General features: G+C 40.8%; 1 protein-coding gene across 3 annotated transcripts in view; it reads right to left on the bottom strand.

Moving 5' to 3' along the window:
- Nucleotides 1-1,635: 1,635 nt before the first annotated feature.
- EIF2AK2 (eukaryotic translation initiation factor 2 alpha kinase 2) overlaps nucleotides 1,636-12,345 on the bottom strand; it is a 36,096-nt gene continuing 25,386 nt past the window's right edge. For all 3 annotated transcript variants that reach the window (XM_020802822.3, XM_072992517.2, XM_072992514.2), the window contains 5 exons: nucleotides 12,093-12,282; nucleotides 9,331-9,465; nucleotides 4,780-4,878; nucleotides 3,697-3,759; nucleotides 1,636-3,609 (listed from right to left, as the gene is read on the bottom strand). In XM_020802822.3, the coding sequence (XP_020658481.3) occupies nucleotides 3,502-3,609; nucleotides 3,697-3,759; nucleotides 4,780-4,878; nucleotides 9,331-9,465; nucleotides 12,093-12,282 (595 nt within the window). In that variant the 3' untranslated portion in view covers nucleotides 1,636-3,501. The remainder of the gene's footprint in view (nucleotides 3,610-3,696; nucleotides 3,760-4,779; nucleotides 4,879-9,330; nucleotides 9,466-12,092; nucleotides 12,283-12,345) is intronic.

Below are 12,345 nucleotides of genomic sequence, written 5' to 3'. Positions count from 1 at the left end.
TGCCAATACTATTGCAAGAGCGTTTAATACTTAATTGGTTATTTTCAAATCTACTGCAGACATCTACTTAATAATCAGTTTCTTGGATGTCTACCCTGTTTCCCCAAAAATAAGACCTAGCCTAAAAATAAGCCCTAATAGGATTTTTCAGGATGCTAGTAATATAAGCCCTACCCCAAAAATAAGCCCTAGCTAAGTGAAACCCTGCCCTCTACCATTGTGCAGCAACCAGAAGATTACATGACTGTATTTGAATAAATGTAGATGGTTGTACATGAAAAAAAAAGATCCCCTGAAAATATGCCCTAATGCGTTTTTTGGAGCAAAACTTAATATAAGATCCTGTCTTATTTTTGGGGAAACACTGTAACTTCAAAATGATCTACTATGAAAATGTTCTTTCAAGAGAACAGTCTTCAAAGCTAAAAATTGTTTCAAGTCTGTTCAATCATTATTTTAAAAAGACCTAAAGGTATGTCAGGTTTCAGTATTGGTCCACCAAGTATGCATAAATAAAGGAGTATATTAGAATATGTAACAGTAAAAAGGGATGGGAGGGTGGTATTCTTGAAATGTGCAAATAAATCATTTCTTTTACTGAATGTGTGTTTATCTTCAAAAAAAGGGAACATCAACATGGAAAGTAAATTTAATTAACATACCACCCATCTAGTGACAATCTACTACTCTGGCCAGTTACCAGCAAGTAAAAGCAAACATGCAATTCAGAACAAAGGAAAAAACCCATTGGCAACAGCGAAACAAAATCATACATTTAAACATAATAGGTTAGTGAATCTACTACTGGGGAAGTATATTCTTAAAAGCCTCTTTAAACAGCTTAATTTTGACAAGTTTTCTAAAGTTTAGGCGGGAGGGAGCCTGGCATATGTCTACAGACAAAACGTTACAAAGCCTTGTGGCAAGTGAGATTAGCACCATGCTTGGAGGGAATCTCCAGATTTACAAAGGTATAAAAAGCCATTAGATAAAAAAATCCGCAGAAGATTCCCAAAACAACCAATGAAGGATGAGCATAGTGAGATGGCATGGAATGTTCATTATTAAGGAGGAACGGAATTGAGGGAGAGAAATTGAGGATCATGAAGAGCAAAATCTAGCACTGTAAAGACTAACAGGTATATATGGCATCAGTCAGGTCAGCAATCTTAAGTGAGGCTGAGGACCAGTTTTTCAGATTAGCCCACATCTTAGGGTCACGTTCCTCCAGAGTGTATGGCCAAACTAGCTAATTTTTTGAACTTTTAATATCTTAAGGTAAATGTTCCCCTTGACATTTTAGTCAGTTGTGTTCGACTCTAGGGGGCGGTGCTCATCCCCGTTTCCAAGCCGTAGAGCCAGCGTTTGTCCGAAGACAATTTCCGTTGTCACGTGGCCAGCGCGGCTTAGACCCGGAACACTATTTACCTTCCAACCGAGGTGGTACCTATTTATCTACTTGCATTTACATGCTTTCGCCCTGCTAGGATGGCAAGGAGCTGGGACAAAGCGACGGGAGCTCACTCCGTCGCGTGGATTCGATCTTACAACTGCTGGTCTTCTGACCCTGCAGCACACAAAGGCTTCTGCGGTTTAGCCCGCAGCGCCACCACGTCCCTTTTAATATCTTACTTATTTCAATAGACTGCAGTAGCAAGTTTTAATATAATTTAGCAACTACTAATGCTATTCAATTTAATTGTAATGGTCTACTTCCAGTTTAGAGAGAAGCAGCAGCTGCTGCTTCCCAACCTTTTCCCAAGCTATGCAAAAGGAATTTAATATTTTACATTAGCTTATTTAATAACTACATATTGTTTATTACTTTTATTTCGTGTAGAACAGTTCTGTGCTTTAATTCTCTGGATTATTTAAGGAAGTCCTCAGTATTACTTGCTGAACTCTTTGGAAATGTTAAAACTGTTTTTCATGTTTTGTGACACCTTAACTCTGCATTTATAGTGGTGCCTCACTTGACGAGGATAATCCGTTCCAGCAAAATCGCTGTTAAGCGATATCCTTGTCAAGCAAAATAAAAAATCCCATTGAAATGCATTGAAAACCCATTCAATGCATTCCAATGGGCTGAATAACTCACCGTCCAGTGAAGCTCCTCCATAGGGCGGCCATTTTCTGCTCCCTGTCTTGCAAAAAAGCCTTCCTAAACACAGCGCGGAGCCATTTTGTACACCTGGCAGCCATTTTGAAACTCGACGATCAGCTGTTTTTTATCGTCGTAATGCGAAGAATTAGTTCCCAAAGCAGGGAACTAATCATCGCAAAGCGAAAAAAACCCATTCAAACATCGTTCTGCGATCGCAAAAGCGATTGCAAAAACTTCATCGTGAAGTGGATTTGTTGTCAAGCGCGGTAAGCGTTAAGCGGAGCACCACTATACTTCTGAAATATTGCACCCTTCTTCCCTGTGTATGATGTGTTGTTTCACATAAACTATCCAAAAAAGAAAGAAAACATAACACAAGAAGAGGGAACAATTTTTTTCACTAACTCTCCTACATGAACTGTTGCACCTAGCTTACTCAGAATTTGTGGCTTTGTTACTTAAAAGCTGTCTCTGGATGTGATTGCACTGAGATATAGCTCACATTCTGGACCACTTGTGGCATGGTCTAGTGCTATTTCCTGGTGATCACATGATATACAGGGAATAGCATTCTAGTCCATGCCCAAACTGCACCTTTTTTGGTCCAACAGTAATAATAATATTAGAACTGCAGTACTGGGAACCTATGAATCATTGGTTCCAGCCCATCAAGCAGGCACAGTGGGGAATTGAACTCTCAACCTCTGGCTCCACAGTCAGACACCTAAACCACTGAGCTATCCAGCAGTTCAGTTAGTTCTAGGACTACTACTTTTTGGGACTGAGCTGCCGTTATTCCCTGCTGCATGGCAAGGCCTCTTTAAGGGAGAGCATTCCTGGCAAAACAGCCTTCTCCACTACAATCAGATGCTCACCTCTCTCACTATCTGATCACACCCTGTCTTTGTTCTGTCATTTTCAAAGCAATAATCCACAAGAAATCTGAGGTATAAGCATGTTCTCCTTTGTTATACCTTGCAAATGGGAAGACAACACTTGCACAAAATTTTCTGCACCTATTCATCTGAAGTATGAAATATGGCAAGGTTAACAGACAGCTATAATTAAATTTTGTATTTGTAGCTTTGTACAAAGCGTGGCTCACACCAGGCTGATGTCAAACCCACTAAAGTTGAAGTGGGCCATATTCAAAAGTACTGAATTGTGGTCCAAACCAAATCTTGTGGTTAGGGCATGTCTCTAATGGAAACACCCTTAATACATCCCAAAGTTTCTAGCAGGACATAGAGGAAGGAACAAACTGGCAAATTTGAAAAGACAAAGCAATTTGTGTGCCCTCATGTCACATTTTGATTTGTATGAGCTTAATCAACATCAGCTACCGCAACCACCAGCAATGGACCAAAGTACTGCAGCTGTATTTTGACAGATGTTAGCTAGAAAGTATGTGCATTGTATGGTTGGTTGTCTAGAAATTTCAAAATACTATTGGCTGGTGGTCTTTCAGATGGCTCTTTTGCAATGAGTTTCTTAATTAATTTCATCTGTAAAGAAAGATGACACAATTATTTGTTAATCCACACAATAGGTATAGATAAAACAATCCATGAAAATGGTTTAATGCAGCATACCTCTCTTGGAAAACGTTCGCAGAACTCTTTTGGAAAGTCACCTTCTCTAACATTCCACAATGTCTATAAGAAAAAAAAGATTATTTAACTGCCCCTTAAGAATATCTCTGAACGACATTATTTTCGGTTTTGAAAAAAAACCTAAATTTTCTCCTAAAAGAATGAGTGGGAGATGCCACACCTTGGTTTAGAAAGAAAAGGTTCAATTTCCCCCTTTTCTGACAAATTATTTTTTAAAAAAATCTTGAAAATTAGGGTAGGTTCTGGGGACATACAAACAGACTTGTGGTTGCAGAGCGCTCATGTCATATGTATTCTGTGCAAAATTGGTGACAAAGTTGGCTGCTAACAAAACTGTCTCCTGATACCTCTGCTGCACTAGTACTTTCTGTGGAAGATGTGGTTCTAAAAGGTCTTTGCAGCCAGCTTTTCTAGAACATTTCTCATCTGCATATAGACAAATTAAAATCCCCTTTCATCTTTTTCCTTTGGTGTTTCTGACCCACAATCTCCAGAATTCTCCAAGAATTCTGGAATTTGCAGCCCACAAAACTAAAGCAGGACACTTGTAGCTTTCACCCCTCTAGGCAGGACTTTGAGATCGTTTCCCTGTACCATCAGCTTCTCTGGACTTGCTTCCTGTGGATTTACAAAAAGAAAATGAGATAAAGCTGCCATGGTGTTTTCTAAGAATCGTAGTCTTGCTGCTCACCAGGCTCTATAGAGGGAGCCTCCCAAGAAACGATGACTCCCATGAAGCACCACGGAGGATGAGGGAATTAAGATGAAGTAAAGTTAGAATCTGAGGCAAGTAAGCCAAAAGGTCTTCTCTAAGGAGATGAAATCTAGGGGTCTGCAAACTTGTTTCTGTGGCCTGCAATTGCCAGAATTGTCTGAGGAATTCTATTAGCCTTCCAGAGACCGCTGTCCAAAACACACAAAAATGCGCACCCATACATTCCTATCACTTCCATTCACTGCAAGTGTTCCAACTCCACAACTCATGTACATGTACCTCCTGTGCAAATAGGTTAATATATGCAGGGAAATAAAATTGAAATAAACTACCTTTGAGTTATTTACCTTGTGTCTCTCATGATCAGTTTCAAATGCATACAGCATTTCAAACAAAATTAATCCTAATGCAAAGATATCCACTTCTTTGCCATAATTATTCCTTGCCTGTAAGGAATGCAACACAAATATGTTAGGACTGTAGTCTTACAACTTACGATTTGGTTTCTCCCTTTAAAAAATATATGTTCATACTGCTTAACTATACTATGTAGCCCCTATAAACATTAAAGTGCACACTGGAATTGTTATCTAAAAACTTATTATAGTTTGTATAAAACAAGCAAATTTACATCTAGCCATTTAGCTCATTGTATTGGCATGCAAACTGGCTGGAGAGCTTATGGAGTTAGCCATTTGGCTGCAGGGCCAGAGCGTGGGAATTCGTTCCTCACAGGGCATCCCAGAAAAGCTAGCCTGTGTAGCCTTGGGCAAACTACACAATCCCAGGGGACCACTGGAAGAAGGGAATTGTACACCACGTCTATGCTAGAAAATCCTAAAAATGGTTGCCATAACTCAGAACTGATTTGATGGGACATTATTATTATTGATATGGGCAAAAAAAAGAGGCATGTAGCTCTATGGCCCTTAGAGGAAGGAAGCAATATTAATTTTAAGGAAAAAAACTGTATTTTTCTGTTTATAAGATGACCCAAAGTATAAGACAACCACCCCTTTTCTAACCCCAAATTAGAAAAAGCAGGGATCAAAAGGCTCCCTTTTTGCTAAGCCCCGTCCCTTGGCAAAAGGCAAGGAAAGCAGCTGTCAAAGTGACTGCCACTTTTCTTTGCCTTTTGAGAAGGCACGGAGTTTAGCAAAAAGGAAGAGCAATGCCTCCCCTTCCTTTTTTGCTAAGCCCAGCATGCCCCTTGCCTTTTGAGAATAGGGTTGCCAGATACATGGGTACCAAAAGGAGGACATAGAAAGACAAAAAAGAGGACAGAGCAGGACGTATTGAATGTTTCATTTGAATCGTTCTGGATTAAACCTGCAATCAATACAATTTTATTACAATAGCTGCCAATAAATATCTCTTAGTTAAAAAATTTTCAATGGAGGTGGTTTTTTTTTTGAAATACTAAAAAACATTATTTAAACAGCCAATTGTACCCGAACCCACCCCAGCCCGGCTGCAGGATCCCCCAGCCGCTCGCACTCTGCACAGGCTCAGAGGCAACCTTGCTAATCTGGAGACCCAAACAAGGCCCCAGTGCAGGCAGGGGAAAAACGGCACCAGGCAAAACTGAATGAGACAGCCTCCCCTCACCCAAGGGTCATAAGTTCAAGGCTGGGGCACGTGGGAGTTGGAGTCCCCGAAAGGGACTTTGAACACACACACTCCAGGTGCTCGCCTTCCCATCGATGCACTCAGGCGCAGCTTGTTCCTGCCTGGCTTGGCGGGCGGTGCTCCATTCGCACCACCTTTCTGGGCTCCATGTGGGCTGGACGGGCATGGCAGATTACAGAGCTGCCGCCGCCACTGCAGGAAGGGGTAAGGGCTACACTCCAGCGCCAACGGCAGGTAATGGGGAGTGGGTGAGCGGGTGGGGGCGGGGAAAGACAGGGGGAGGGGATCCTTCCACCTCTCCCCCTCCCATCCAAAATTATAAAATATACGAAAGCCTGACATTTTAAAGGTGTTTATCTTTGCCTGCCTGACGGAGGACATTAGGCTAAAAAGGAGGACATGTCCTCCTTTTGCCTGACATCTGGCAACCCTATTTGAGAAGGCACGGAGCTGGAGAGGCGGGGTTTGTCACCGTGTTGCCAGCAGCTCCTGGAGAAAGCTGGAACCTCCCGGTCTGGAGGTCCTTCAGAAGATGAAGGACCAAAGGGGAGACTAGGAGAAGTCTCCCTGAAGAAGTTGGTGAGCAACAGAGGGGAAGGAAGCTGGGCAGCAACCTGGTATTTCTTCCCTCTGAAGAGATCACCCGAGCACAGATTGGATGCTGGAGCCAGATTGGGCAGTGAAGCTGTGATTAAACCACCCCCTATGGAGGAGAGGAGAACAAACAGATACTGTGTTGAAAACTGATAGCAATAAAGTAAATTGAAGCCTTTGATTTACGAACAGCCCCATAAAGCGGAAAGAGAAACTAGAGTGCAGAATAATTGGCCGAAAGAAGGGAAGAAGCGGCTAGCTTGCTTACCGGTCCTGCTGCCTCAGACAGCGAAACTAACTTTTAGCCTGCAGGCTGGTCAAGGCCGAACACTGAGAGAGAAAAAACTGATTCTGGAAATAATCCCAGGGTGATATAACTCCGGGAGGCAGTGCTCTGGCGTGCTCTGGTCCATAAGGTCACGAAGAGTCGGACACTACTAAACGACTAAACGATATAATACAACTATGGACTGGACGACTTAAAGCTGTTATCAGTCAGGAAAACAGAGTGAAAAACATAACATCACACTGCCAGATTTCTCAACAGTTCAGACAAAGTGCCGTCAAAACTTCGGAACTGTATAATATCCCTGGGGGTGGGGAAGCTTTGGGAGATCCCCCTCAGAGGCTATGGCTGTAAAGGGTTTTATTATATACTGGGTGAAGCTAACTCATTCCAAGGGGGGAGAGATATGCTCACCGAGGGTGGACTGTGGAACTGGGAAATCCAGGACTGGAGTTGATGATTGGATTTATGGATTAATGGAAGGAACATACGGTGGATTATAAGGACCCCTACTGGAGGAAAAGCTGAATGACAGCCTCAACACACCTCTTATATTGCCTAAGGAGCAGGTTGGAGTACAAATTTATCTGATTTGATATGTGGAAAGCCTTTTGGGACTCTGGAACATCACACTGAGGTTGAAACTGTACAAATATTGAGGTGGGAAAGCCTGAGATTTTTCCTAGCTTTGATTTGATATGTGGAATGCTGTTTGGGATTCTGGAACATCGTATTGAGGTTGGAACTGTACAAATATTGGGGTCTGAAAACCTGTAATTGTTGTTAATTTGGATGCTAATTATTAATATTTATGTTCCAAATGGAAATCAAGATAATTTATTTAAAAACATACTACTAGAACTAACAAACAAAGATTATGATCACTATTGTTTGATAGGAGATTTTAATGCTGTTTTTGACAAAGAACCAGACACAAAATCAGATAAAATAACTAAAAAAGAGAGAGGAACGATCACAATACATTTTCTACAATTGGCAGAAGAAGTAAATATCATAGATGCCTGGAAGACATGTTACCCAAAGACAAAAGACTATACTTTGTCATCAAGAATTGATGTATGTTGGATCTCAGCAAGTCTAATGAAAAAATTGGAGCAATAGATATTTTACCTAACACATTTGCAGACCACAGTCCCATTTCATTACAACTGGGTAGCAAATCAAGAGAATTAAATTGGAAGCTCAATACTTCACATTTAAAAAATGAGGAGTTTATCAAGCAAATAAAAGAAGATATGGATTTCTTCATCAAACAGAACATGAGGCCAGAAACACCAATGACAATGGTGTGGGAGGCAAGTAAGGCCTTTTTTAGAGGAACAGCCATAAGATTTGCATCAAAACAAAAAAGAGAAAGACACAAAAATAGAAGATTTTGGAAAGTAGATTAGCCTCAGATGAACTACAGCTGAAACAAAATCCATCAAATACAGAACTGAAAGAGAAGATAAAGTTAGTACAACACCGGATAAATATATTGCTCACTGAGGAAACTGCAAAACTGCAAAGAAGCTTAAATTTGCAAAGCATTTTTTAAAACAAATAAGCCAGGGAGATGGTTAGCATATAGATTAAGGAAAGAGAAGGAGAATACAATAATACAAAAACTGAAAGATGAAACAGGGACTGAGAAATTTAAGCAAGAAGAAATAAAAAAGATTGTTGATGACTTCTACCGAAATGTATACAATCAAAAGGAAGCAGACAAGGAATCTCAGAAAGAATATGTACTGAAATACAATAAAATGAAACTGACTAAAGATCAAATGCAGTCTTTAAATGAGCCTTTAACATATGCAGAAATTATAAGTAAAGGTAAAGGTTCCCCTTGACATTTAGCCAGTCGTGTCTGACTCAAGGGAGCGGTGCTCATCCCTGTTTCCAAGCTGTAGGGCCAGCGTTAGTTCGAAGACAGTTTCCGTTGTCACGTGGCCAGCGCGACTTAGGCACGGAACACTGTTACCTTTCCACCAAGGTGGTACCTATTTATCTACTCGCATTTGCATGTTTTCGAACCGCTAGGCTGGTGGGAGCTGGGACAAGCGACAGGCCACATCATCTCTTCAAGCCCACCACTTACAGCTTTAAAAATGTGACAATGTAGGAAGCAGCACTAAATACCACACTCTAAGCTTGTTGACAGCAGTGGTATTTTAAAGCGTGAACAGACATTCTCAGAGGCTGTATGTGTACCCAAAAGCAATGAGCAACCACTCTACCAAAGAAAAAGAAAGAAAGAAAGAAAGAAAGAAAGAAAGAAAGAAAGAAAGAAAGAAAGAAAGAAAGAAAGAAAGAAAGAAAGAAAGAAAGAAAGAAGAGGGGAGGGGAGATCACTGCAAGCACATCAATTGGGTATTAAAGGCACTACCTGTTCAGGGGCCATGTACAACCTTGTTCCCTTCTCTTGAGTCCTCTCTGCTGAAAGGTCATCAACTCCAGTTGTTACCAATCCAAAATCACCTATTTTTATTTTATCATCTTTTGATATGAATATATTTAAAGGCTGTAAAAGCAAATACAAAAGGAAAGTCAACCTTACATTCAGGCATACAAACCACTACAGCTTTTCTGAGGCAACCCAAACCGGCTCAACAGTACAGTTAACTAGAACATGGTTATCCCACTCTTCTGAACTCCAAACAGCGTTCTGAAAAATACTCCTGATTTAAAACTCTAAAACATCACAAAACTAGCAATATCAGGCTACAATAAATCCATTCACCATGGCAAATCTGGGCCACTCTATAGTAAGTGCCCCATATGGAAAAAAAAGGTGAGCCAAAAACTATAGTTGCCTAAGCAGACATGTCTTTCAAGATCTACTCATAAGACTGCCTAATACAAAATGACAGGGCAATAATTCCGATAAAGGTGAAGAAGTCATGTTTTAAAGTGCAAAGGACCTTGGTGTCTAATTACAATTTTTAATATTTTGTAGAACTGTAGGCTGAAATCCTATTGATTAGCATAGTAAGCTACACTATAATGTAGATTTGTTAAGTCAATTCCTCTGTAAGTTCCACTGATTCAAAACTGGCCTACTCCAGTTGTGACTTATTGTGCTAAACAAGGAGATTTCAGCCATAGAGTTGTAGGGCTGAAAGGGACTGCAGGGGGTATCAAATTCACCCCCCCCCCCCAAACAAAACAGGAAATTCACAAATATAGCATCTCTGACAAGTGCATATCTAACCTCTGTTTAAAAATCTCTGTTGAAGGAGAGTCAAACATCCCCCAACACAGTCCATTCCATTACTGAACAGTTCCTGCTGTCAGGAAGTCCTTTCTAAAGTTTAGGCAAAATGTACCTTATAATTTGCATCCATTACTTCAGGTCCTGCCCTGTAGAGCTCCATCTTCCTCCTGACTGCCCTTCAACTACTTGAAGATAGGTATGGTTATCACTTCTGTTTTCTTCTCTAGGCTTCCAGGTTAAATATACCCAGATCTATCAACAACTCCTTCTAGGGCTTCATCTTCAAATGTCTAACCATCTTGGTCACCCTGTTCTGGATACATTCCAATTTGCTGATACCCTTCTTAAACTGTAGTACACAGAACTAGACACAATACTCCAGGTGAGGCATGACTGAAGCCAAATAGAGTGCTACTATTACTTTCCTTGAGCTGGATGCTAAATTCTATTGATGCAAATTAGTACTGCGGTTGTTGGGAGAGGGAGTTGCTACCACATCACACTGTTGACTCTTGTTTAGTTTGTGACCTACAAAGATTCCTGGATCCTTCTCACATGTACTATTGCCAAATCAGCTGCCAAGCATCTTATATCTATGCATCTGTTTGTCTGTTTTCTAGGCCTATAGAACTTTACATTTTTTTCTTCTTGAAACTCATTTTGTTTTGTCCAATTTCTCCTATCAGTTCAGATAATCTTGACTCCTGATTGTGTCTCCTGAAGTAGTAGATACTTGTCATGAGTTCAGCCGAAGATCAGGAATCTAAGGGGTTAATTATAGCTGCACAGACAGCTGAATCACCACCAGATTCTCCTCCCCCAGTAGCCAGGGTGAGGGCTAAGCTTCAGCAAAGACTCATGATGCGAAGGTCAGAGGATCGCATGAATGCTTCTCATAGGAACATCAGGTCAATCAGGCCTGAGTTTTAGCAGGATGAAGTGTTTAGATGACCACTGCTGCTATAAAATCTGCATCCAGAGGCTTGGAAGTTTGTGGAAGCAACAAATCAACACTCTGGCTCGCGTCCACGCTCCTGCTTATCTTGGACCTTGTTCTCTGAACCCTTGGCTTTGGACTCTGACTATGGTTTGTGTTTTGGCTTTGGCATTTTGATATCTGCTTTGCATCTTCTGGACTTCTGATACTGGACTGGTTTATTGGACTTTTGCCTGTTGAAACCCCCTGGGAACAGTTCGGTTTTTGATACGCATTTCTGTGTCCTCATCCAAGTCATTTATAAAAATACTGAACCACAAGTGGGCCCAGAAGAGAACATTGTTGGATCCCAGTTGTCACTTCTCTCTAGCATAATGAGGAACCACTGGTGATCATTCTTTGGGTTTACTTTGCATTATTGAAATTTCAGTAGTGAATTGCTGCTAGTTAAAGTCAAACTATGCACTTTCTCTTGTGCAGAGGCATGTGATTGCAAAGCAACAGGAAGTTACTGTATTTTTCCATGTATAAGATGATACTTTTGTCTAAAATCTTTAGACTAAAAATTGAGTGCTGTCTTGTACACTGAGTAAACTGAGAACAAAAACAAGTGGAGAGGGAAAGAGATCAAAGCAATCCTGCAGTGCTTTGATCCCTGCTTTCCCCCTCCATTTGCTAAGCCCCATCTTTCCAGCTTTCCCCTTTACTACGAGGCTTAGCAAATGGAGGGGAAAACAAAGATCAAAGGAATCCATTCCCCCCCCTCATGCAGCTGCAGGATCGCTTTTGCTCTGATCCCTTTTCCCTCCACCTGCTAAGCCCCCACTTAGATTTCTTAATTTTGGGTTAGAAAAGTGGGGGCGAGGCTTCTACATGGGGCGACTTATACACGGAAAAATACGGCAATTCATTGCTGAGATTTATTCCCAACCAATTAAGTAATAAAATTTTGGGCCTGTCATTCAGAACCGAAACTGTAACTGCTTCATCCATGTACCTTGAGATCTCTATGAATGAAGTTGTTTCTATGAATGAATTCCACTCCATTTACTATTTGATGGAATTTCATCAGGACTTCGTCATTACTGCTTGCTTTCCTTCTTTCCTGACGAATCCAATTAGCTAATGTTCCTTTTTCACAATAGTCCATACGTATAAAAAGGCAATAAAATTTTGCTTGCTGGCAGCTGTGAAAATAAAAATTTAAATTACAGTATTAAAACAAGAACCACTCAATTCGTTCATGGGAA

Source organism: Pogona vitticeps, chromosome 1, assembly GCF_051106095.1.
Source record: "Pogona vitticeps strain Pit_001003342236 chromosome 1, PviZW2.1, whole genome shotgun sequence".
In the NCBI taxonomy this organism is placed as follows: Eukaryota; Metazoa; Chordata; class Lepidosauria; order Squamata; family Agamidae; genus Pogona; species Pogona vitticeps.
The sequence above is the reverse complement of the archived record's forward strand: the minus strand, read 5'-3'. Positions and strand labels throughout refer to the sequence as shown.